Source organism: Pteropus medius, unplaced genomic scaffold (genome assembly GCF_902729225.1).
Source record: "Pteropus medius unplaced genomic scaffold, Ma_sr-lr_union100, whole genome shotgun sequence".
In the NCBI taxonomy this organism is placed as follows: Eukaryota; Metazoa; Chordata; class Mammalia; order Chiroptera; family Pteropodidae; genus Pteropus; species Pteropus medius.
The window spans coordinates 17,232,345-17,260,139 of record NW_024342471.1 but is presented as its reverse complement, the minus strand read 5'-3'; the positions used below and the strand labels follow the sequence as shown (position 1 = coordinate 17,260,139).

At 44.9% G+C, this 27,795-nt stretch overlaps 1 protein-coding gene across 3 annotated transcripts in view; it reads right to left on the bottom strand.

Moving 5' to 3' along the window:
* EYA2 (EYA transcriptional coactivator and phosphatase 2) overlaps positions 1-27,795 on the bottom strand; it is a 211,943-nt gene that overhangs the window by 47,649 nt on the left and 136,499 nt on the right. For all 3 annotated transcript variants that reach the window (XM_039864495.1, XM_039864497.1, XM_039864498.1), the window contains 2 exons: positions 25,156-25,298; positions 19,197-19,280 (listed from right to left, as the gene is read on the bottom strand). In XM_039864495.1, coding sequence (XP_039720429.1) covers positions 19,197-19,280; positions 25,156-25,298 — 227 coding nt within the window. The remainder of the gene's footprint in view (positions 1-19,196; positions 19,281-25,155; positions 25,299-27,795) is intronic.

Below are 27,795 nucleotides of genomic sequence, written 5' to 3'. Positions count from 1 at the left end.
GTCTTTCCTGCTCCAAACGCATCTCTGAGTGCTCCCAGGGGAGGAAAAATCTTGGTGGCTCCAAAGAGGCATCCAGAGATTTCTGAACACTTCCCCCAGCATAAAGCTTCTTGGGTGACGGATTAGTTAACCCTGCTTCATGCTCCTCATGAGGCTTTTCTCAAGGTGGATGTTTGGGAAATGGTCTTCCAACAGCCACACACGAGCAAGTTCATCAATAGCTAATGTTTGGGTGAGAACTCTTAGCTCCTTAGATGCGTTTCTGAAAAACTCTGGTGGCCTGGTTAATGGTCAAAATCACTGAGAATATTATTTAAATATTTTTAAAGAAAAGGTTTGGCCTAGTTCTCTAGGGGATCTGATAGGTGGGTGCATTAACATTACTTTTCTGTGTTTACATAATGTCTCTAGAATGACAAATTTGAGCATTCTGTAAATCGGGGGTTTTCAACCTCAGCACTGTTGACATTTTGAGCCAGATCATTCTGTATTGCGGAGGCCGTCCTGTCGATTTCAGGGTGTTTGGCAGCATCCCTGGCCTCTGCCCACTAGATGCCAGTAGCATCCTTTGCCCCATTGTGACCACCAAAAATGTATCCAGACGCTGCCACATGTACCTGGGAGGCAAAACTGCCCCTGGTAGAGAACCACCGCTCTAATGATTTTTAAGTAGTAAAAAGGCTTAGTCTTTAGTGTGAGTCAGTCAACTTTGTACTTATAGAGTGGGCAACCTTACTATGAAACTAGCTTTCTAAGTGATGAGCTAAATTTAAAAAAAAAATCGATATCTCCCAGCCTGCTGAGTGGAAGATGCTGTTTTCCTGTCTCAAAGGGCAGTGTGACCCAGCAGTTCAGAAGTACCGAGGCAGCCAGACACCTGTCTGTAAACCCAGGCTCTGCCCTTCCTACTAGAAGGGGCGTGACCTTGGGCAAGTTGCTGTGCCCGTTTCCTCGTCTGTATGACATGGGTAACTGTAACATTTACCTCCTAAAGTGACGAGGGGAAGTCTGTGAGCTGATATATCACAGAAAGCACTTGACGTAGGTGGTAGGCTCAGAGCAAGCACTCCTGGCGGGTTAGTCGCCATTATTTACAGAATGACTTGTTGGGGGCTTGCTGGCCACATCCAGCAATTGCACTTGGCTGTCCATGTCTCAGGTACTACCTGAAGGCAAGGTCGGGGAATTATTGCAGGGTTGGAGCTGAGCTTGGCGCTTTTCCATCCCAGCCCTTGCCTCTTCGTCTCAGTAACCAGACTGCCATGAGCGTCTCAGCGGGGACCCTGTCTGGGCTTGCAAACTTGTGCTGCTAACGGCCGACTTGCCCACTTTGGAGACAGTTCGCAAATACAGGCAGCCTGCCACCTGCATCTGCCTCGTTTTTCTTCTGAGTTGATTACCTTGGCACCCCAAACTTAAGGACAATGCGCTTCTGCACCTAGTCTGGAATGGAGACCTCTCTCCACTCTATTTTAAAGAAAAAATACACAAACACACAAAACCAATCTACGCCATCACACCACGCTGGCCAACTGGGCCTTTAAAAAATCATGACCAAGTAGCTGTTTACAAGCTGAACAAATAATTACTCTGCCACAAGGAAGAAAAGTATTAATTAAAGCTATTCATTAAACCAGCCTCACTATTCTGTGGGGTTTATCACTTGGAAGTGTCAGCCAGAGGTTAGGGACGGATTAACACACAATGGAGGGCTTTGCCAGTTAAATCTCCTCCTTGTGGTTAGCTTTTAATAATAAAGTTGTCATTAAAAGAGAGAATTTAATGGTTTTAATTGGGTTTAATTACTTGGAAACTCCTGGAAAACAGATCAGCTTGTTTAAAAGAGGAAGACAAGAAAATGATGGTTGTAAAGAAAAAATAGTCCAATTCACATGTTTGAACAGTAAAGTTAAAAAAAAAAAAAAACAACAACCTGGCTTCTTTGACAGTTTCATAGAACAGAAAATAGAAAAGATCTTAGCTCAGCAATCCGGTCTATTTGAAATAACAAGAATTTTACTAAAAGAACTGTAGGATAAATCCCGTCATCGCTGAATCACAAAGGAGTCAAGCTGACTACAAATGATAAAATCATGGTCGAATTTAAGAGAATAAAGAAAGATGTCTAAACTGGTTCCTCTTTGGGAGTTTTACGCAATTACTCGGCCTCTTAGATTTTTTTTTTTTATCCTCTGAAAAATGTTCTTTCAGCTGGAAGTGTCTAACAGCTTTTAAAGCATTTTCCTAGAACATAAATTTAAAAGGCAAAAAATAATCAATACATAGATCAACGGAGCTGTGAACCATGGAGTGTGGAACCAACTGCCCTCATGGGGGACTTGGGACTTTGAGTGTTAAAACTGGGAAAGTTCCAGACAGACCCAGATGAGGTGATCACCTGGACACGCTGTCCAGGATGGAGGGCATTTCATAACATGAAGACCCCGTGTGTTTACAAAAGTTCATACCAAGTGTCGAGAACAGAGCCCGATACCCAGCACGTGCCTGCTGCTTCTGTCCAGCACTGAAACGTCCTCGCCAGTGCCGTAGGTCTTCTGCTTATTATTATTATTATTATTATTATTATTATTATTAGTGATACTTCAGCAAAACTTCCACAGAGAGGACATTCTTACCCAACCAATAACATTCTTCTAAAGATGCAGTTCTTTAAAAGACATTTTTTATTCACACATTATTATTTATTACATTTCTTAATTTAGTCTACGAAAACTGTTTACTGGGTACAGGTACAGTTCTAAGCACTTCACGTGTGTTAACTCATTAATCCGCCCCCACTGACCCTCTGAGGTAAGTATTATTGCTATTACACCCATGTTACAGAGGTGGAAACTGAGGCACAGGGAGGTGAAGTGACTTGCCTGAGGTCACATGACTAGAAAGTGGAGCTGGCTTTGAACTTCAGCGATCTGGCTCCAGAGTCCATGCTCTAGACCAGAGGTAGGTAAACTTCTCTATTAAGGGTCAAATAGTAAATATTTGCTACTCTGTGGCCTGTATGGTCTCTTGAAAGGAGCCATAGACAACACATAAACAAATGGGGATAGTTGTGTTCTAATAAAACTTTATTAAAAAAAAAACAGGTGGCAGGCCAGATTTTGCTGACTCCTGCTCTAGACTACTATGCTGTCTCTTTGCTCTCAGACATTGAAAGTCTCTTGCTGCCTGGATTCTACTTGGGGGTGGGCATTTCAGACAGTGACAAGTATTCTGAAGAAAATGAAACATGAGGGTGTACTGGACGGTGAGAGAGAAAGAGAAAGAGTGAGATCGACAGAGTATGTTTGTGTATATGTGTTTTGGGGAGGGCTACTAGAGATGGGGTGTTCAGGGAAGGTCGCTCTGAGGAGGTGACATCAGAGTGAAGACTCAAATGAAACAAAGGAGCCAGTCATGGGATGACTAGGTAGAAGGAACAGCCAGTGCAAAGGCCCTGAGGCAGGAACAAGCTCTGTGTGTCTTAGAAGCAAAAAGAAGGCAAGTGTGGAGTGAGTGTAATAAGTTGGAGACAGAAGAGAGCCAGGCAGGAGAATCAGATAATTCAGGAGATTCCAGGCCATAAGGAGGAGCTTGAACTTTATTCAAAATGTGACTTCGAACCTAGGAATGATTTCAAGCAAGGACAATGAAAAGATCTGATTTGTATCAAAAATAGATCACTCAGGCTGTCTTCATGGCATGTGTCATTCTGTCCAACCAAAAACCCAGTAAGGTAGGCGTTATTATAATACTCATTTTACAGGTGACGGTCTGAGGCTTGGTGCGTCCCCAACCTATTAAGTAGGACTCAGCTCCAGGGCAGTCTGCTCCAATTGCGTTCTTTCTTCCCTATGCCACTTAGCCCTAGAGGATGCAACTTTGACTGCCTGGACCGTCCTGGTCTCAGCCCAAAGGCTTCTTTGTGCTGAGTATCAGGAAAGCAAGGGTGTTTGGCATGAGCTGATACTCGCTTCATTTCAGTCTGCAGAGAAGCTAAACAATCGATAAACACTGTGACGGTGTGTCATGGTGTGATAAACAGTGGGAAGTGTCCTATCACCCACCACCAGGGAATCTAAAGAGTAGAAGGAGAGGAGAGAACAAACAACCCTTTTGAATAGCAAAATCAATTTCCTCCTGAATGGAGACAGAGCACTTGACATACTTTTAGCTGGACCCTCGGCATCTCTGGAGGGGCCCCGAGAAGGAGAAAGAAAGCACTGCAGGGGGGACTTCCTCCAGTCCTGAGGGGTGTGTTCCACAGGCATTCATCAGAACACAGGTCTCCTCTTTCCTCACACCCCAAATTAGCTGTCAACGTGCAGCACGGTTGAGGGGGACAGAAATTCATTCATTCATTCATTCATTCATCCATCCATTCATCCATTCATTAAAAAATTTTTACTGAATGTCTTCTATGTGTCAGGCACTGTTCTAGGCACTGGGATATAGCAGCAAACAAAATAGTTATAAACAAACAAACAGACAAACAAACAAATAAAACAAGACTTGTATGTCTGATGGCAGGGCTGCTGATGGCAGGTTGTGCAATGTACAACTCCAGGGCCACCATTCGCAAAGACCACCATGAAAGTGGTGTCTCCTAGAGCTGGGCAATGCACAGTCTGCACCACTGGCCTGCCAGGAGGTGATAAATACTACAGAAACAAAGCAAAGGATTTGTCAGTGGGCTGTGTTGAGAGGTGTTGCAATCTCATGGGCTGGTCAGGGAGGTCCTTGCTGAGTAGGTGGCATTTGGATAGGTTTTTAGGAGAGGGAGAAAGCCACGTGGGAGGAGGAACATTTTAGACAGAGGGAACCAAGAGTTCAAAGGCCCTGAGGTGGGAGTGTATCTGGCAGGTCTGAGAACCACTGAAGAGGCTGGTGGGGCTGCGGCAGAATGAGGGAGGGGAGGAGTCCTAAGAGAAGAAGGCACAGAGGTACAGGGGCCAGGTCTTATGGGGCCATATCTAAGGCCACAGACCCTGCTAACTGGACCAGAAGATTACACTTCAACTTCGAATGTTTCCTGAACACCTACTATGTGCTGCGAAGACCATGCAGGTTCTTGGCCCCCACGTCAAAGCGAGTGTCTGCTGTTCTTGTCCACCCATCCTACCTTATGCTAACAAGATTCTGAGTATTCCTGGGAGAACCAGAATTTTATCACTCCCTATGTGTGGTTGGCTGACCCCAACCACCCCCTTAAGTGACTGGTTCAAGCCAGGCTAAGGAGAGCTTCGTCTGGCACTTGGTTGGAAATGCTGGAAAAGTAGTCCTTTCTTTTCACAGGGGTTACTGAGCTGACAGGATGTTGGTCTTGTGCTGCTTGGGGGGCGTTTTTGCCATCACAAATGAAAAGAATGAAGCCAACAGAGCAAAGAGATGGAGAGAGCTTGAGCCCCTGGATTCAGCTGTGCCTGAAGCTAATGTACCTGAGGCAACAAATTTCACTTTTCTGCTTGAGTCAGCTTGAGTTGGCTTTCTGTTATTTATAACTGAAAGAAAATTAATTTGATAATGAATTATGGGGCACACAGCATGTGCTGTGCTAGCAAGCAGGGGTACAGAGAGAACTAAGACACAGACGTGATGCCTGCACTTGAGGTGCTAAAGTCTAGTTGGGGAGAGAGACCAGTAAGTAGGTGATAAGCTACTTGGTGATAAGTACAGGGTGCTAAGGGAACACAGAGGAGGGACACTTAACCCAGTGTAGTCCAGAAAAGCTTCCTGGAGGCAGAGACATCTCAGACCTGAGGCTGAGTAAGCATTAGCTGGGCAAATGGGTAGTGAGTGAGAAAAACATTCCCGGCAGAGGGAACAGCATAGATAAAAGCCTGGGATTTGTTGGTGCAACTATAAGACTATAGCCTAAAATATAAAGCTGAGAGTCTGAGAGATGAGGCAGGAAAGGATGAAAGGAAGTAGGTCAGGAAGGATCTGGAAGCCAGCCTGGAGAGTTTGGACTTAATTCTGTGGACAGAGCTCAGAAGACAAGTTACAGAGATTAAGCAGCTCACTTAAATGAGTGAGATGGCCCATGTGAAACACATGGCCTTGTTGGTATTTCCAACTCATGATACAAGAAATATTGAAATTTCCCCTTAAGTCTTCTTAGAGAAAGACGACAGTGCAAATGAGACGTAATAACTGATATTTGGCCTTAGTGTAAGAGAAGCAAAAGGGAGTGGTGGGGACTGTGGCAAACCACTCGCTTCATTTATAGGGAGGTGGTTGGTATGTAGCTCCAGCCAAGTGATGCCATTTTGGGAATGTGGATGCAGCATGGCTATATCTTCTGATTTTTTAAGAGAACTCAGAAATCTTAATTTTTATGTGACATCTCCTGATTTTGAATGCTGGCAACTAATTTTAAAAATGTAATAAAAATATGTTTAAGCGTCGACCTGGCCTGCAGGCACCACCCCCACAATATGATACCTGGTATAGGAAGAAACCAGGGCTAGACTGAAGGTTTGAAGGTTGACCATGGAACTCGGGGGCCTTGTGATTGGCCGTGGTCAACCTGGATTGCAGAGGGGCTTAGAATGGCCTCTGGAGAACTGATCCCTTCTCTGCCACAGGTAAGGGCCTCCATGTCCTTCTGGGTAGAATGGGGATCACGTCTACCTTGCAGGTTTGTCTTGAGGACCAAGAAGATGACTCACGACCCACTACTATGTACATAGGGAGAGATAAAAGTATTCACCCCTATAATCGAAGGCTTCTGGGTATGGGTTATGTGCCACAAACTGGAAGTCACTGTAAAAGTAAACACTTTTTTTTTTTTTTTTTTTAGCTCTAGACATAAATTCGACAATGAATGAAATGGACCAATTCCTCGAAAACCACAAACTACCAAAACTCACCCAGGATAAAAGAGCTGCAATTATTAAAGAAATTGAATTCATAGTTAAAAACCTCCAAAAACAAAATCTCCAGACTCAGATGGTTTCACTGGAGAATTCTACCAAATGTTTTAAGAAGAATTAGCACCAATTCTTCACAATCTCTGCCAGAAAATCAAAGAAGAGGCAACACACTTCCCAACTCATTTATTAAGGCCGGTATTTCTCTGATACCAAAATGAGACGAAGAGAGTATTAGGAAACTGAACAAAAACACCCTAATTTTTCAAGTAAAAGATGTTCATCTTTTACCAGCTCCAGGAAGTTTGTGCTTCTCTAACAGAACCCACGGTTCCCTTTGGGAAACATACGATTCTCAGGCTGCTCTTTTGGGGTCAATGGGACAGAAACAATTTTATTCCAATTTTACAGATAAGCAAACCTCTATCTAGTTCCAAAGTACTTTCACCAGCTCAAAAAGAATCCCCATACCCACGAGGTAGTTGGTCCCCAATCCCCACACCCCTTATCCCTGCATGTTGTCTCTATGGATTTACCTATTCTGGACATGTCATACACAATGTACGACTTTTTTGTATCTGGCTTCTTCTACTTGGCATAGTGTTTTTGGGGTCCATCCACGCTGTAGCCATGGATCAGAACTTCATGCCTTTTTATGGCCAGAAAATATCCCACTGTGTGACTATCCTGCGATGTGCTTATCCATTCGTCCACTGACGGGCTTCTCCAAAGGGATTCTTAGACTGCACGTTTCTGCTTTGAACTGGGCCCCATGAGGGGGACTTGCATGGTCACTTTTCCCCTTCTGCCACCAGAAGGGCCCGCAAGTCCACTAGTTTACAGATGACGTGTGGGAAGCAGGCACGGTGGGGGAAACCTCCAATTTCCCTGTCAACATCGACCCCCAATGCCACTGCCTTGACATCTTCCTGCCATTCACCGAGTCACGCCCTCATCACTAAAGGCTCAGGGGAATTCCAGAGCTCTTTAGACAGCTCAAGAGCCCTATTGTTGGGAAATAAGTACCATATAAAGTGCAGGTGGGACACTGGGGGAGACAGCGTCTCAACCTGCTAGTTAAGCCTAAAGGAAAATGGTTCCCATTATTTAGGTTCGCAGGGTGCCTGGGATTTGTTTTCACCACTTATCATTGTGAGTGGCAACCCCTGTATTTACAGAAGACAAAAGAGCTTCTCACTCTAACCCAACCACCAATTTGTTGTAGGTTTTGCAGAGGAGATTTAAATCCCTCTTATTATTATTATTATTTCAGATGCCCTTCAGCATTCATAAAGGTGGGGCTAGAAAAGGCAAAAGAAGTCCGGGGGGAAGCAGTCGGCGTTTGTTAAATTTGTGGGTGGAAAATTAGGAGCATTCAGGAGTCTTAACTAGTCCGAAGCCCTCAACTTAAGTTGAGAGATTCTTCGAGGTGAGGTTGTTCCCCAAGTGGCGGAGAGCACAGAGCTTCAAAGGAAGTCTCTGCTAATGAACACTTTTCTGACAACCTCAAACCATCTCTAAGATATATTTTATGTTGGAAATAATCCTTTAATGCTCTAAAATACATACGCAGAGGCACTTGGCATGGAGGCCCACTGGCTCAGGGAAGCACTATTATAGGGGATTAAATCGACAAAGGGTCCCACCCCCTCAGCCGGAGGCCCCCGCAACTGTCATTCACCTCTAGGATTTCTTCCAAAGCACTTCCCAGCTTCTTCCTCAGCCACCCCCACCAGAATGACAACTGCAGATGTGTGCTTCTTGCCCTTACTGGATGGAATGAAGTGACGAGTTAAGTCACCATTCCTGGTCCTACAAAGAAAATAATCATTGCTGGAGAAGGCCAATCGAAGTCATCATTTTTTTATTAGCCACAAAGACTAAATACCTTTTACTTAATTGAAAAGAGAGCTGGGATGGGGGGGTGGTGGGGAGATTTAAATACAAGGTTTAACCCCCAGTGGGGGAAAGAAATCTCCGACTTCCTCAGAAAATCCTTTCCAAATTGTATTCATCTTGACTTAATCCACATCTACCGAGTGAATTAGGCAGTATTTATTTTGAAAATCTATTTTATAGAGTTCCAAGGACTCTGTTTTCCTTGGGCAGGGCTGACTCCATTTCAGCGGGGGAGGCCGCAGCGAGGGCCCGGGCCAGCCCTTAAACTTCCAAGGTGCTTGCCTCACATGGCTAACACAATGTAAATAAACACAGCTGAGCCCGGAGAAACTGCAAGGTTTTCTCATTAAAGGAATAAAATAAACAGATGTCCTTAAGCACTTTGGCTTGTGTTTTGTCAAAGAATGGAAAGCTCTAGATGTCTGAACTGCAGAAGTGAATTAGGGCCACATCTCAAGGTAGACGGGGAAAAAGAAAGAAAAGGAAAGATTCTACAGTCCCCTGAATTAACTAATAGTCCTCCAGGGAGGGCACTTTTGATTTGAACCTTAGCAACTTCTACAAATAGTTTTTCACTGCGGGGTCATAAAACCGCGGTTTTTATTTCTTCTCAGTTTGTAAAGCAGTAACGGACAGGCCAGGCCATGTATCGTCAACTGGATCTGATTGAATCCTGATGGCACTGTGCTGGGTATTGGATTCCGGAACTCGAGCCGGAATCACGTAATAATACCCACGAGGAAGTGGGGGACTGCGGCTGGTCGGAGGGGGCAGGGGAGTCAAGAACTGGCCAGACTCTCTCTACATGGTTTCTTCGAGATACACGAAGAGGCTGGTGGGCTGGCTGATCCACGAGCAAAGCTGTCACCAGGTGAATTCATGGCTTGCATCTCGCTGTACAGACTAATGTGTGAAGGAATCACCTGTAGGTCAAGTTTAAATGTCCATTCCAGTTCAGTGCTTCTGGGGTGGGAGCGGAGACTCTGCGTTTCTAACAGAGGGCTTATGTTCCAATAGGGGTGTCTGCTAGTGAAGAGTTTCAGTACCGATAAGAACCAGTTATGAAGTCCGAGCATCGGACCCTCCAGGGTCTTAGTTCGGGTGTTCCCCGAAGCAAACCCTGAGACCAGGGTTCAGGTGCAAGCAAGTTATCTGGGAGGTGACCTGCGAAGCACTGGTGGCAGAGTACGGAAGTGAGCGGGGAGAGGAAGGGAGGACGGCAGTGAGGGTGGGCCCACGAGCAGGTCCCTGCTGTGGGAAACTGGGGCTCTGTCCCTTTGGGGACATGCGAAAGACTGTGAAGAAGACCCCAGAAGTGTCACAGGTACCTAGTTGTCATGCTTATGGGAGTTGGGAGGGATACGGGAGTAAAGGTGGGGCCTTAACAGGGCTGCTATAATGAAAACTCAACCCCAGTCACTTAATAACGATGCTGATGGTGTTATTCTACAATCAAATCATCACACCAAGAAATGGATACCTGAGAACCCAGTGGTGCTGTGAGCCATCAACAGGGCACAGACCTAGTCGAGGCCAGAGACCTTCCTGAGGACATGACATTGGACGGGTAGTATTGCTTCTCTTCTATTTGTTGGAAGAGGGAGAGGTGGTGGTAGGGACTTAAACCACACTGAGTAAACAGAACCTCCAGCCATGACAACGGATTCCCAAGGCAGATGACCTTTAGGAGGTAAATAGCCTGCATTCTGGCATGGTTTAGAACCGGACAAAGCCTGGAATCTGGCTGGGGGGAAGCAGAGACCTGTATGTCACAGAGGTCACACAGAGGATTCGGGGTGAGTGGGGACCAATGATCTCTACCCCACATACCCCACCCCTTTGCCTTGGTGTGTCACAGGCATAAATGCTTCCAGGGGTGAAGGAGGTGCCACACACGAGTGGAGCAGCTCCATGACGCCGAGCCCTGGGGGGTGTAAACGCTCTGCTTCAGGGAGTGAGGGGGGCTGAGGTGAACCCAGGGGCACATGTCCTGTCCAGAGGGTCCCCACTCTCTGAAAACTAAGACCTGGTGTTGCCAGACCTTCCCATTTTCCAAGAAAAGTGAGACATCCAGATTTTTATGTAAAATATCCAGAATTAAATATATTGGCAATGAATTTATAATTTAAAGAAATGCCAGGGGACCAAACTAAACCTGTCTTCAGGCCAAATGCCTGAAACCTCTAATCTCTTCAGACTGAGCAAGGCCTGGACCTTTAAAGGGTGACGTGGAAGAAAACTTCGGGTAGGATTCGGCCCAGGCAGGCAGCAAGGGTCACCTGGCTCCACCCAAGTCCCCTCGCCTGCCAGTGTCCCTGGTCCAAAGTCTGACTATAGTGGCTACTTGCTCAACACTCCATAGTCTTTGCTAAACTCCTGCTGTGGGCCAAGCTCTGGGTGAGGCCAGGCCAGGATGGCACCCGGCATTCTGGCCCTGGAGAGATGCTGACAGACCCCTGTCTTGTCTCAAGTGTGGATATTTGTTCCCTCGAGGGCAGGTACCTTGGAATCTCATTTCTGCAGTGCTTGCGATCACGCATGCTGAAAACTCCCTACCCACAAGCTATTTATTTATTTGTTTATTCAACAAATATTTTGTCAAGCGAATGTGCCAGGCACTGTCAGGTGCCAGGGGATGAGGCCATGAACATATCAGACCCAGTCCGTGTGCTCTTGAAATTCACAGTCAAGCAGAAGCGTTCACTCCAGTGGCTTTTAATTTTTACCGTGAGGACATTCATGTGGATCCTGGAGATGCAGCTTAGACACATGACTAAGAGTAGTGGGCCACATCCTGGCTTTCATCCTTTCCAGGCTGGGCGACTCTGGCTGAATCACACCACTACTTAGAGCCTCAGTTTCTCTAGAAATGGGTCTAACAGGAGCAGCCACGCCTTTTATGTTTGTGGTGGGATTCAGTGAGAGAGACGGTGTGAAGCTCAGAGCAGTCCCTAAGGGATGCTTGTCCCAGTGCTGTCTGTGCTGGTGGGCAGTGGGAGAGCCTGGGTGTCCTCCCCGTGGGGACGGGGGTAAGGATGACAAGGAACTCTGGGTTCAGAGCCGTGGTTAGATGCAGGCTTTCTCCACAGCAGCACCATGGACCTCTGAGGCCAGACGGTTCTGTTGTGGGGGCCGAACTGTGCACTGTTGGATATTTCGCAGCATCCGGGGCCTTCACCCACCCTAAGGCGTGACAACCAACAAAGTTATGACATTGCCAAATGTCCCTTGAGGGGCAAAACTGCCTCCAGTTGGGAAGGACTGAGTTAGAGCCATGGAGCGGGACGTGGTGACATGGAAGGATCCAATACCATGGGGTGGGGGAGACAGCGAGAAACCCAGGGCGTTTGCACAATGCCATTTACGCAGCAAATAAATGCACACGAGAAGAAAATACATGAAGATAAACAAAAAGCTACACATTAAACCACGGGGAGGGGATGGGGAAGAGTACAAATAGGTCTAAAAGGAAACGCACATTTGTATCTGTGTGGAACGAGAAAGGAGCCTTGTGTGGACAAAGGGAATAACTCGATGTCTGTGTCATTGGTCTGACACACACACAAAAAATAAATAAATAAGGACGTTCACGGTAGGGAACTTGGCATACACTGAACATGCAAAAAATGAGAGAATTTGTTCAAGAAGAATTTGCTGGTTGGCCATGGAGAAGAGATTGGGTCCCGTCAGAGGGAGACCATGGACAGAAACGGGATGTCTCTGTAGCCCAGAGGGTGAGAATAAGGAACAGCATCGCATTCATCTGTGGCTGGTTCTGCCTTCGAAATATATCCAGACTGTGACACCACCCCGTCTCTACCACCGCACTCCAAACAGCCATCATCTTTCTGCTGCACTGTTGCAGAAGCCCCCTCACTGGCCTCCCCGCTTCTAACCTGGCCCTTCTAGACAGTGTGCTCTGCCCAGGGAGGCAGTGCCCGGGGTTCTTTGCAGATATAACGCAGACCCTGTCCTTCCTCACTCCAGAGCGCCATGGCCCCCACTTCCGAGTAAAAGCCGGCTGAGTGAACCCCCTCCCCTCCGCTTGCTCTGCTCCAGCCACACTCCCTTCCTTGTGGTCCTTCGAGTCCACATCAGGGGCTCTGCATGGGCCAGTCCCTCTGTCTTCCACCAGACGTCCGTTCCTCTACTTTTTTCAGGTCTTCATTAAAAATCCACTTTCTCCACGAGGTCGCCTTCCCTGGCCACCTTTCCTTAAATCGAATTTCAATGTTTTCCTCCTGCGATACTTTATATACTTCAAAGTATACCATAAATAAAGTGAAAAGACAAGCCATAGACTGGGAGGAAATATTTGCAAATCACATAACTGATAACAGACTGGTATCCAGAATCCATAAATAACTCTTACAACTCAACAATAAAAAGACGAACTGATAAAAACGGGCAAAGGATTTGAATAACTAGCTATTTCTCCAAAGAAGATGTTACAAATGACCAATAAGCACATGAAAACATCATTAGTTAGTCGACATAATTAGCTCTTAGGGAAATGCAAATCAAAACCACAATGAGATACCACTTCATATCCACTAAGAGGACTAGAGTCAAAAAGACGGACAATAACGAGGGACGGCGAGAATATGGAGAAACTGGAACCCTTATATACTGCTCACAGGGATGTATAATGGTGCAACTATTCTGGGAAATAGCCTAGCAGTTCCTCAAAATGTTAAACCTAGAGTTACCACAGGACTCAGCAATTCCACTCCCAGGTATACATCTAAGAGCATCAAACACATATGCCATGCAAAAACTTGTACACCAATGTTCACAGCAGCACTATTTGTAACAGCCAGAGTGGCAGCAACCCGGCTGTCCACCAACTGATGAACGGATAGACAAAACGTAGTACCATGGAAAATTATGTGGCAATAAAAAGGAATGAAGCAATGATACATTCTACAACATGGATGATCCCCGAAAACAACGCTAAGTAAAAGCGGCCAGCCACAAAAGACCGCATGCTGTATGAATCGATTTATAAGAAATGTCCAGAAGAAGCTAATCTGTATATAGAGAAAGTAGATTAGTGGTTGCCAGGAGCTGTGGGGAGAGGGAAATGTGGAATGTTTGTTAATTGGCGTGGGGTTTCTTTTTGGGGTGATGAAAAGGTTCTAAAATTAGAGAGTGGTGATGGTTGCGCAACTCTGTGACTATACTAAAAACCACTGAATTATACACATTACAACGGCAAATTTATGGTATGTAATTATATCTCAATAAAGTTGTTATTAAAGAAACACACAACTGGTCTCAGAGTTGAGCCTCCAATCGGTACTGAGCTGCCTGGTGAGGCATAAAAGGAGGCGTTGGGGCTGGCCCACTGTGAACCCTGGGAGGGCTGCTGATAAATCCCTCTTAGAATCCCTTCCTGGCCACAGGCAAAGACTCCTGACCACCTTGCATTTGCCTAATTTCAGCGGACACAAATAGAGTTGGACTTCGGGAAGGCGGGGAGGGAGGAGGAGTGGTTAGGAAAGAGGTGGCAATCGCTGGCTGCTCCAGCTCTCCAGGGAACTTCTAATGGATCCACAAGATGCAAGGAGGTACAGCTACCAAAGGGATGCTCTGGCTCTGAGTACTGGGTAGGAAGAGATGGAAAGGAAGTGGAGAGATGACAGCCTCGAGCAGCACATGCTCTAATTGGGAACAGGAAGAGAGCCCAGTTTCTGTTTTAAAACTCGAACACTGTTTAGAATCATCCCTTAAGCATTTTTGTTCTGTTAGTCTTATTTCCCTAAGTAAACCATGAGTCGCCCCTTTGGCCGGGATAACAACTGATGTAATTTCTGCTTCCTGTACAGTGCTCAACACAATGGTCTCAAGCAAAGAACTGCTGGTCCTTGGCATGGATGTACAGGGGTTTTTGACCTTCAGAGCCAATTCTGGACCTCCACAGTTCTCACCCTCCTCTGGAAAGAGCACCTCAGTTTCCTTTGGGGGACCATGCCTCCCCTACTAGCTCCGTTTGGTTGGGATGGAGCTTACCTGCTCTTCCTCTCTTTCTATGCCAGCATGGTAGGCTCTTGATCTAGGCTGGACAATCAAAGACACAGAGGTTGGCGTATGGATAAGTATTTGACCCAGTTTGGGCCAGCGAGATTGATGCCTGGGAGTTGTGCAGGAATTTAGGAGGTAGAAGGTCTTTTTTAGTTGGGATTGCTGAGAGGGAGTCACTATATGAAGAAAGTTGGCTGAGGGGTGCAGAAACACCAAGCCCTGAGAATATTGCTTGAGCTCCTAGATCCAGCCCAACCTGAATCCCACATATCCCTGCATTTTTCATTTCTTGTGATCCAATAAGTTTTCTTTGTAGCTTAAACACTCAGTGCTTCAAACTGAGAGTCCTGATTGATATTAGCTATTAATAATAAGCCCCACATGGCTGCACCTAGTGGAAAAGCACAAAGAGAAAGCCATGGGTTAAAAGTCAAGGCCATGTATTTTACTCGTTATGAAAACCTTGACTACATAACCTCCCTGTGTCTCAGATACTGTCTGCAAAATGGGGTTCACACTCCTGTTCCTCTAGAACTTCTCTGACTTCCAAGTTTATAGGTGTAGCCCAGACAAGTTGTCCTTTATGCCTTTTAAACAGAACTAATCGTTTTTTCTTTCATTGTTCTTCTTCTTAATACATGGTTCTTTGTGCTAGAAACTGCTGGCTGTCCTCCAATATGCATTCTTCCTTTCACCCTCTCAGAATAACAGAGTCTCTAAATTTTAATGGGGTGACTCCCTTGCAGCTAGATATGGCCTTGTAGACTCCCTTGCAGCTAGATGTGGCCATGTGATCAAGTTCCAGCCAATGAGATTGAGCAGAAGTGATATGTGCAACTTCTGGGTCTGGCCTTTAAAGAGAGGAACAAAAAATAAAAAAATAAGAGAGAGCGGGGTGAACTCTCCTTTTCCTGTTCTCCCTCCTCACTGGCTGGAATACAGACATGGGAGTGAGCCATTTTATCTTGGCGATGAGGGCAATGCTTCAGAGATGGCAGAGAATAATAAGGCAGAAGGTCCCTGGTGCTGGGTAGCATCTTGACCAGCTTAAACTGCTTACACTTGGACTGTTAGGCGAGGAAAATATTCTATCTTGTTGAAGCAATAGTTATTTTGAATCTAAGGGTTGCTAGATTTAGCAAATAAAAAATACTCATTCTTCACTTAAGAGAGAGCTGGAGGAGGGAGTGGAAAATTCTAGAAGACTAATGAAGATGGTACGGGACACCTGGGGCTCCAAGGGCTTTTCACTTCAGTTCCTCCAGTATATCCTGGGACCACCTGGGGAGGCAAGTGAGCCTGAGGTCTGACTCTCACTCTCTTGTGGATGATTTTACTCTCTCTGGGCCTCGGTTTCTCCTCATGTACTCTGGAAACAAATTGAGCATGATGGTCTCCCAGGCCCTTCCAGCTCTGACCTTCTGTGTTTCTGTAATTCTAAGATGAATGTTGAAACTCAGGTGCCAATGGTGCTGGGCGGGTGCCATAAACGGGTTAAACAGGCCAGGTGGGGGCCTTGGATCACCCAGAGAGTGGCAGTCCCTGCTCAGCTCCTGCTGATTGCTGCCACTTGGGAATACAGGATTGCCAGAGTTTCTAATTTTTCAAGAAGAGTTGGAAATCTAGATTGTTTTGGTCTGTACAATCTCCTGATTTTTAAACGCTGGCGACAAATTCACATTTTTTCAATTACTCTAGGGGCCAAACAAAAAATGTCTGCAGGCTGAACTTGGCTGGTGTCACAAGTTAGAAAATTTTTGTTTTGATACTATGTTTTGTTTTCCCTTCCTCTCTCTCTCCCTTCCTCCATTCCTTCTACAAATATTTATTTGATGCCTATTATGTGGGGGGCACTGTTCTATGCACTTGGGATAAAGCAATAAACAAAAAAAGAATAAGGTGCCTGTCGTCATGCAGCTTTCATTTTAGAGAATTGTCATTATTCATTCATGCAACAGACACTTATTGAGCAATTCTGGCCCATGCACTGTACTTAGTTGGGTTGATAACTGTTCGTGGACCTTGCCTTCGTGGTACATATAGCCTAGAAGGGAAATAGACATTAAATGCATAGCTATAATATAAGTGAAAAATAGTCATGGGGAGAGATGCAATTTAGATGCAGGGGAGTGGTGAGGAAAGACCTCTTGGAGGAAGCTACATTGAGAACTGAAAGATAAGATTTGACCTAGTAAAAGAACTTTCTAGAACATTCTAGAATACAGCAGAGGCTTCCAATGTTCCTCTCCCCCAGGTCTCCTCAGCTGTCACTATTCTTGTACATGCAGAGGCTTTCTATTATGAGCGCATGTGATTCCCTGACAGAAGCCAGAAGGTCAGGGAAGTAATGCCCCTAGGAGAAGCCCTCAAGCCCTGAGAAGTGAATCTGTAGATAAACACCCCAGCACCTTCACTCGTGGGGTGGGTCAACTCTGAGGTGTGTTCTGCAGTCTCCCAGAGGTCCCCGGGGGACCAAGCCCCAGTTACCCACAGAAGTAACTATTCTGTACCCTGCAGTGCTGCCTTCCCTTCTCTGTCTCACTTCCCCACTCTGTATCCGATGCGTCTTAGAATCTACCCCCAAATAAACTACCTGCACTCACTGCTCGTCTGCAGCTCTGCTTCTGGAAGAAGCCCAGCAGATATGGGAGAGAACGTGGCAGGTTCAAGAACAGAAAGCCACTCTGGATGAGTAGTAGAAAACGGGGCTGGAGAGTGGGCGAGAGCCTGCTCACGAAGAGCCCTGGAGGCTGGGGTGAGGGCTTGTCAGTGGGGAAGCCACTGATGCCTTTTCTGCAGGGGAGAAATCTGACCAGGCTTGCATCTTGACCCCTCCGTAGGAGGCAGTAAAGGGCAAGGGCGGAAGCTGGGAGACAAGACAGCTGGAGGTGAAGATAGCTGGGGGCAGGTGGCAGGACTGGAGAGAGGTGGCCGGCAATGAGGAATCATGTGGACCAGGTGGCATGGTGCTCAGAAAGGAGCTCCGGGCTTTGTCCTCGCCTTGAGGAAGCCCACAATTTGGTTTATGGAGTGGTAGTGAGACACAGACACCGAAATCATGCCTGAGATTACGAAGCCCTACACAATTCATGAGAACCAGTTTGCTGCAGGAAGCTGTAGAACTTCCAAGTGGGCTATCTCAAGAGAAAGAAGAGTGAAAGAATGCTTTTTAGGGGAGACGACTTTACCAGGGTGGTTAGAAAAACCATAGAACACTCAGACCCAGAGGGCAATTCCCTGCAGTGGCCCCTGTGAGATGGCCCAACTTACGTTGATGGTGGCCAACTCCACTCTGGTGTTTTCAGCCGCTCTTGACTCTGCCATCCCCTACCTAACCTGTGCACAGTCCAAACACGCATACCGGATTTCCCGCAGGCACTGCTAGGCATATTAACGGCATTCCTACGCAGTAAGAGATTTCTGCACCACCAACACCATTTTTATATTCTTTACAACATAACGGCATACGATAAATCTATCTTGCTAATTATACATCCAGCTTGTTATAAGTCCCATAAAAAACACGAGCAGCTGGAAAAGTCATGAGGTGATGTCAAATCATATTCCTGGTCTCTAAACAGAAACAGAAATATTTTCCAGGCGCTGTGAGTCTCATGGTTCCTACCCAGGCGTGGAAGCGGCTGCCAACGGGTCGCTCACCTTGGATGAGATGACAGCTCGCCAGTGCTCTGAAGCTCCGCCCTTCTGCCCCCACCTGTCTCCCTGAAGAGACAGCAGATGTCTGGAGCATCCACATGTGGTTTGTTGGGAAGCCCTCGGGATGAGTGCAAACAATCGGCAGGGTTTGGGTTTTAGCAGTTGGGTTCACTTTTGCATTATTCAGGTGGTTTCAATATTTCTTCCATTCACCACCGATCAGCCCATTGCGTTTGCCCAGAATTCTAACTGGATGGCTCCCCAACATAATTTGTCTGATAATACATTTGCAAAGCTGTTGCTAAGGTCCATGCTGGAGCTGACAAAATGCCTCCCCCGTCTCAGAAAAATGAAAGGAAAATTAAGTTCATCTGCTGGAGACACTAAGATAAACAACAGAGAAGAAGAAAAAGACTCTAAGATTTTAGCTAGGATTACTGGTTTTGGCTGCAGCGTACCCTAGTACTCTTAAGAGAAAGCCAACAACTGTGAACTTATAGTCTATTAAATGGATGTCGAACGCTTCATGTGTTAGAAGAAAAAGCTTGGGAGACAATAAAAGAGGAAACTAATTAAATTTTCACATGTCAAGAGAAAATTCCATAGGTGTTCTCAAACCCTTGTGGGCCCAAAGGAGCAGCTTTTGTTGGAGAAGCCGCCTCATAAACTGCCCCCACAATTCCCAGGACAAATCAGCTGGACAGATGGTCATGATGGGGAAAAAAAGGGAGACAAATGGATTCTTACCTTCCCGTATCTGGATGCAAAAGTCCCCGTGAGTAAGGAGTGAAAAATAATTATTGTCTCATCCAAGTCCCACACGAACACACGCTGTGATGAAAGAGGGGAGAGAATGGAGACAAACGGATTTGCTTGCATCTGACTTAACGTCTGCAGAAATTATTCCCCAGAGGAAGAAGCAAGCTTGAAAAACATTATCTTTAAGTTATAAAACATGTGACTCACTGATGCGTCCTTGTGTCCCCATCCAACCTCAGCTGTGTAAAGTATATGCTTATGGCTAAGTTTTGGGCTCCTATCAACCCAACAGATTCCAGAACCAAAAGGCCTGTTTTTGCCTTCCACATAAAAGCTCAAAAAAAAGGAGGGCTTCGGTCCAAAATCAGCAATAAAAATTATAAAACTCATTTGACAAAATGAAATACGACCATTGTACCTTCACAGCTCACCGTGAGTCTTTTGACCGTTGCTGTTTTTAGCAATGCTGGTGGTTACCTCCATAATGCTACATAACATACTTAGACCTTTACTTATCGATGAGCCAACATTAAACAATACCTTTTGACTTGGCAATCTGAAAGATTTGGGTTTAGCTCATGATAATCTCCACCATTTCTCCAGAACTTTATATTTTTCACACATGCGAACCCTTCTATTTCCAATTCCATCAGCTGTGGACATTCTCCCTTGGCTAAAACTGTAGATCCGATATGGAAGATTCGATATCTTCCCCTATCTCCTCCCCTCTCTAATATTTATCAGCCTTAGCTTTACCTTTGCATTGTCAGTGTGGATAAACTGGTTTGTGTATTTGGTTTTAGAACTATACTTAAGCCTTCTGTGCTCTGTCTACATGTCGATTTGAAAAGCTGGTAACCACTAAAGAGCACTTACATCTTGTGATAAGTGTTCACTGCAGAGCCAAGTAATATGCTATAAATCCACTTCCTTCCCTATGTGCCCAATGTCCTAATCCCAGGGCCATTTTAAAGAGACTGTTCTCACCATCGAGGTCATGTGCATTCTCCTTTCCTGCATTCCGATTAAAATCATGCCACATCTCAGTCTGTTCAGATAGGAATCGTGCCTGTTTGGTTTAACTTTTGTTTTTTGCTGGAATTTATTAGTTGCTTAAATAATCTTTTTTTTTGTTTCCGATAACGTGCCTTCATTAGAATCTCAAATTCAGCCACGCTTTCTGTATCAAAGATGTCCATCCTTGGCGACGGAATGCTCCAATGTCGACTGGATCAGCTTTAGGCCTGCTGCATAGCGAGCATTCTGAGATTTCTCTTTACCGTTATTTCTGGGTCAGCTCTACTGCTTCCTGGATCCCAAATCTCTTCTTGATTTTCTTCCTTGTTTTGCTTGAATATATCCTTAAGCTGCTTCTTCTCAAAGGGTGCATGGAAAAGAATCTTACTGAATTTTTACATATCTAGTGATATCTTTATTTTGCTTCACAGTTCCTGTGGGTGCAGAATTCCTTCTGGAATATGAACATCCTTTAGATCTTTGAAAGAACTCCTTCATTATCTTGTGGCATCCGGCATGATCGAGAAGTCTGACGTTTAGCATGTCGTCAGTCCTTTGTAGGTTTTATTTTTTTTCTCTCTAGGATTTTTTTTTAGGATCTTTCTTTATACCTGGTACCCTCAAATTCCATGAGGATATACCCAGGTGTGGTCTTTCTTCATTCATACTGTTGCTGTACTTAAGCATTTTCTGTCTTAGCTCTTCAAATAATTTCCTCCTATCTTTTCCACTGTTCTTTCTGGAATTTCTAATAGTCAAATTAGGCCTTCTGGATTGATATTACTTATCTTTAAAAATATATTTTCTATAATATTGTCTTTTTCATCTATGTTCTGAGAGATTTCTTAAACTTTCTCTTCCATTTTTGATTCTTGCTGTTGTTTTAAAATTTATATTAACTCTGTCTCTGAGTGTTCCTTTTCCAATAGCTGACACTTCTTATTTAATAAATGTAGTATCTCCTTAAATCTTTATAGAACAATCGGAATTTTAAAAAGTTATTTTCTGTTTCTTAAATTACGTTTCTTGACGTTTATCCTACATATTTATCCTATCTTTTAATACTGCTGGTCGTCCTCATTTTTCTGGTGATCATTATTTTTAACAACAAAGGCCCTGACTGATCATTTGTGCAGCTGGTCTTGGGTGGGGAAGGGGGGAGGGCGAGGCAAATGTACCTACTCAGTGTGACCCTCCACTGGTGCCTCTGACACCTCCCTGGAGCTCCGGGGCTGTATTTACCCATCAGCATTTGCCATGCCTTTAAAATTAAAGGGAAGGGTGGTATCAAAACGAAAAAGGTCGATTAGAGCAAGAGTTTTCAAACAATTAGCAGACCTGAGTATAATTTTGTGAGTTTTTGGTCTGGTAGTTATATCGATGGCTATGCATGTGCTGGGTCATGATATTCAGTATAAACTCTATGGATCATGTTTAAAAACCACTGTATTTGAGAAAGGTGTCTGGGGTTTAAATATGCTAAATCCTAATTTATCTAAATTAACTAGATCCATTAACCTTAGATATTTTAGTCAGAGAATTTTTAAAAATCCACAAATATTTTCAAATTTAATGCAGATTCAATTAATTTACCTACAACATCCCCTCTGAAGAAGATCAGTCCCCTTTCTCCACTAGCCCACCAGTCTATTCCCCTGCCCTAGAGCCTTAGTGGAAGTTCCTGGTGGCCATTCTGCAGGTGACCTACTCCCTAGCCCACTGGGTTTGGGCCAGGGTGGGCCCCTAACTCTATCTGGGTCAGAGGCCTTTTCCTGGGAACTTAAAATTGGGGCCTAGAAAGAAATACATTGCCTTTGGGTTTTGTTGGTAGCCACATGTTCTGAAGGGCAGAGAAGGCCAGTCTTCAGAGAGAAAGAGAGAGGAACAAAGGGGTGAGAAATGGAAAGACGACACTTTTAGGAGACTTGGTTTCAGTCAGAAGCAGAACGAGGGGCCTGGAGGAGAGCCATCGGAAAGCCAGCATTGCTTGCAGATTCTAGCATCTTCGTTGTGGCATGTGGGGGGAGAGGTGTAAATGCATTTCCTTGCCCTGTTACCCCTGGAGTGTCTTGCTGACACTCCACTCTACCCCTGCCCTTGGGTTCTACGAGAATCTCTGCATCCTTAAAATGAGTTCAGCTTTCTCGTTTAGGTTAGCTCAAGTTGGTTTCTGGCACCTGCAGCTGAGGGAGTTTAACTAATATACACTCAGAATTTTCCTCCTTTCTACTTCTTTATATAATTTCTCTCTCGTGGGCTCCATTAGCAAAACTGCCGAAGACTTAAGAGGTGCGATCTGTGCGAACCCTCCATGCTGACATTAAGCACAGAAGTGAAACACGGCTCACACCTTTTCAACTGTGCTTGCCCAGCGGTACTTACTCTGGAAATCAAGAAGTAGATGTTTCCAGAATAGTATCACCCCATAATCTCTGACTCCATGCCACCCCCACCTCCTTCTCAGTTTAATGGAAAAATGGCTCTCTGCCCCCACTGTCCCCTAACAAGAGCAGAAACCATGTTCGGTAACCAAATAATTTTTTTTTTTTTAAATACTGAAGTATGTGTTGCTCTCCATGATTTCTATAGCTCTGAACTTCAAACTGGAAAATCCTCAGAAATATGGGAGGGCAGAAAGGACAACTGAGGTTAATAAATATTCTTTTTGCCTTTTCCTGATGGGATTGTGTGAAGTCTCCTCAATTTTGGAAGGTGGGGCCTTTAAGAATCAGAGGAAAAGCAAGAACAGAATCCCCTGGACCGAGAATAGTTCCATAAGCAGTAGGAACACTTGTTCTGTTGCAGGTCCCTATGGTGGTCAAGCTCTCAGAGGAGATGCCTGCTGGAGGGTGACCAGACATGGGAGACAAGCATGATGTTCAAATTATTTAACACCTAGGATGACTGGAACAGACACCAGCCATAAGTAGGATGACTGGAACAGACATCAGCCATAAACAACTGTGAAAGTCCTACTAGTCAACACTGGTTAAGTAATTCAGCCTTACCAGTGAATACTGGCTAAGAATCAAACGTCCTGGTGGTGGGCATTTGTTGTTTGTGTCTCCAGCATCCACTCCCTTCTGATAAGAGCACCTGGTTTTCTTTTCCCATTGTGTACTGTCTTTATGGGACTGGCAATTGTGAGCAAGCATAAGACCCAAGCCAGGTCAATGGGATGCTGTCTCCTTGAAATCGAACATCTACTGAAGTGGCACTAGAATTTCAAATGGCTCACTCTCTGGCAGAGGCTGGCACCCAGAAGGTTCCCTGGATTCCTTGGCAAGGCCTTTGTTACTGTTACTGGTTTTACGACTTCCTCTCAGTAAATTCCGTTTGGCTTAAGTAACCAGAACTGGTTTCTGTTGCTTGCAATCAAAGGATTGTAGTTAATACTCCAAGATTCTTGTCCTCAACAAGGATTTCTATGCGCGATGTATGGCACGGAAACCCCAGAGAATGGCTGGACTTTCACTGACCACTGTGGGCAGACAGTGAGGAAGGTGGCAGTGACGAAGCAAGCCACACTAGACATTAGCACTTCTTATTTTTTTCTGAGACCACTCAAGCCCTGAGATTCTCATACAATTCTGGGAGGGGAGGTGCTTCAGTAATGAGATAGAATTTCCTACCACCCAGATGGTATGGAGACCCAGAGTCAAAATTACCTTGATTTTAAGGAAATGATGAAAATGATATTTCTTAGCATCTCTGAGTTTGCGGGCTAAAATTTGTAGCTGCTACATATATTGGACAGGATTATGAATAGGGATGTGATGATGCAGCATTTAGATTTCTTGGCACTGACACTAGCTTTGAAATACTATACACATATCCACAGCACACTCAAGCCAGCAAGTGACTGCCTTTTGCAAAGAAGTACGAACTAGTGCACATGTCCATTTTTCTCCCTTGATAGATAACAGTTGCTCCTATCTGTTTTTTGGGCATTCATCTGGCCTCTGTCCTCACTAAAACCCTCCCCCTTCTCTCATGCATGCTGTTCTTTTTTGTTTGCTTGTCTGGGAAAATGTCAGTGCCTGACCAATAATCCTATACTTCCCTTATTACAATAAAGATTGGGGCATCCCTTAGACCAGCCTTTCTCAGCCTGGACCATACTCTGAAATCACCTGGGGAATTTAAAAATATTGATGCTTGGGTCCCACCCTCAGGGAATCTGATTTAAATGATGTGGGGAGCAGCTTGAGAATGAAGATTTCTCAAAGCTCCCCGGGAGATTCTAAGGTACAACCCCGGTCGAAAACCACTGTGTGAGAAACTCAGAATCACAGGAACCATGCACACTCATCTGAGCCAGCCTCCCATCTCCTGGTAGATAAACATCTCTGCCACGTTAGAATCACTAGGGGAACTTGTAGGACTCCCCCTCGCCGTGTTTTAATTTAATTTATTTTAATCTCTCGAGGGTGAGGCCTGGGCATTTTAAAAAGCATCCCAGGTGATTCTAATACGTAGCCAGGGTTAAGAGACACTCTGACCCAGCTGGGAAGGTCCACTGCCCATTGTCTTCTTTACTGGGGGATCTCAAAGTGTGGTCCCCAAACCAGCGGCATCTGGGAACTTGTTAGAGATGCAAATTCTCAGATCTGCTGAACTGGAAACTCTGGAGGTGGGGCCCCGGCTGTCTGGGTTTTCATAACCCTCAGATGATTCTGCTGCTGCTACTGTGTTTGAGAACCACTGTTCTTTGTCACTTTTCCTAGCCTGCCTGTCAACGGTGCATCCATACGGCCAACCTGATTCCTCCCTATTGTCCCTCAAGTGTTCTCTTCCGTTACTGTGCTTTGTGAGGACAGAGGGCCATTCTCCCCCATGTACTTGGACAGACTCTGTCCCCGCCCCCCTCCCGTTCTGGCCACAGATGGAGAGGACATTCACCAAGACAAACAGAGGCGGCTGGCGTTACCTCGATCTCGTTGTCCCCTGCTGGGGAGGGGTCACTGCTCCGCTTAGACCGTCCTCGGAGCTTCCCGTCAGAGGCCCTGTGTGGCCTGTCCGTATCTCCCTCTTTTGCCGGAGTGGAAGGTCCATTGTGTGTGTTATAGTCCCCTGGTGGAGGAAAGGGCATGGTGGGCATGTCAGAAGCTTTGTTGAGCATCTCCTCCCAGGATACGTCACACCAGAACCACCTAATGCCAAAGTGGAAGGTCCCAAAGGCAGCCTCGAAGGCAAAGATCATGCAGAATCAAAATCGCTCTTGATGGTCCCTTAAGTCGTTCATTCACAATCATTCATTCATCCAATAAAGATTTATTTAGTAGGAATAGTTCCAAGTACTGGTTCTCATAGCACCTAAATTCTAGAGGGAGGAGAGACATTAGACAAATAAGGAAATAAATAATACACCAGGTGGGGACATGTGTTATAGAGAATCACATGGTGGGGGAACAGGGAGTGCTGGGAGGTCACTGACTTATATGGGGCTAGTCGGGGAAGGCCTCACGGATAAGGGGACATTTGAGCAGCGGTCTGAGAAAAGTGAGGGTGGGGCCGCTGGGGGAGCTCTACAGTGAGCAGAGTTTTGTGTTTGCAACCCTCTACATATCCTAAGCCTGAGCATCCCTAGACCAACAGAGGAAGAAAATAAATATTTACATGTAGCTGAGCTTCAAACTCTTCTGCCATTAAGAGACTTGCTCCATTCTCTATTAAAAGGAAGTCTTTTAAGCTTTACTTGTTAAGAGATATATCCATTTGAGAATTAAATGAAGTTATATACTCAAAAGCATCCAGCACAGGGTTGGCAATAAAGAGGTGTGAGTAAATGACTTGAATTGAGTTCTGGCTCAACTAGACCCACATACACACGAAGATCAGTGAAAAGGTGCAGGGCAGAGGGCGGGCACCTGCCGCCTCTGGTCGAGGTGGTGTTTCTGGACATGGGGTGCCGAGAGGATGCCAAGCTCTTGCCCTTGGACAATGGTCCAAAGGCCCTGAACAAGTGAGCAGCATCCTCCTGGGACTCAGGTCCTAAAGCCAGCATCCAAGTTGTGTTGTTTTTCAAGCACAGAAGTTTTAAAGATAGGCTTTTTATTAGACTTTATTATCTTTAACTCATAAGGGAACTGAGGCTTAGTGGGCTGACGGAAGTGACAGAACTATAAACCAGCGTGGAAACAGGACATCCTCTCCCACCTTCTCAGTTTACAGCTGCTTGTTTAGCTCCCAAATGTATTCTGTAGACTCCATCTCTCCTTCCATAATCACCAGTTCTTGGATCATCAGGGGGAAATGCTTTTGTTTAAAAATACTTGGCAGTGGACTGAGTATTTTTCCCTACCCGGGAAGGACTATTTCCCTCTGAAACCCAGAGGACTGAACTTTGTTTATTTAATATTTATAAAACTTCTTAGCAGACTAAGGACATACTAAGAAAAGATGTGATTTTGACTTGTCGGGACTGCTGGGTCATCTCCAACTCCCCATCATTCTCAGGGTACAGCATTAGAGATTCCCAAACACTGATCTAGCAAAGACTTCCTTCTGGAGGATGAGGAATAGGCAGTAAATAAAATTGCAGATGCTTATGAGTCATGTAAATAAGGTTTATCCTGATTCACTTGGTTGTTCTAAGGTTATGGAACCTTGGAAAACATTTGTAGACCCCATTAAAATCCAGGCAAATATTATTAAAAAGAGGGAGAAACACCAGGTATTTAGAAATATCTAAATAAGGTATATGGGAAGACAATTTATTAGGGGTGCCAAAAAAGCAACACTTTTCCCAACCTTATATAATCTTGAGAATGAAGGGTCAAAGTTCAAGGTCACAGTTAGTGGTACACAAGCTAGAGCAATTTATGCAAATCTTTCTTGGAGTTATTTTACTCTTTTTCTTTCTCCTCTTTTATGTTTTTACTTATTTTAACAGCTTTGTTGAGATGTAATTGACATATAATAAGCCATATATATACAGAGTGCACAATTTAAGTTTTGACATATGTATAACTCTATGAAACAATCACCATATCAAGATAATGAACAAACCCAGCACCTTCAAGAGTTCCCTTACGATCCTATTGTAATTTCTTCCTCCTGCTCCCCTCCCAGGCAACCACGGATCTGCTTTCTTTCACTATAAGTTATTTTGCATTTTAGAGTTTTGAACAAATGGAGTTATGCAGTATATATATATATATGGCTTCTTTCAGCCAGCATAATTGTTTCGAGGTTTAATCCATGTTGTTATGTGTTTAGATAGTTCACTCATCTGTGTTGCTGAGTACAGTTCTATTGTATGGATATACCACAATTTGTTAATCTGTTCATCCGAGGATGGACATTTTGGGTTGATTCTAGTTTCTGACTGGAATAAAGCTGTTACGAATATTCACATATCAGTCTTTACGTGGACGTAAGCTTTCTTTTTTACAAGTATGATTATTAGGTCGTATGGTAGAGTCTGTGTTTTACTTTTTAAGAAAATGGTTAAATTGTTTTCCAAAGTGGTTGTACCATTTCACATTCCTACCAGCCGGGCAAGAGAATTCTAGTTGCTCCACATCCTTGCCAATATCTGGCATGCTCATTCTTTGTGATTATAGCC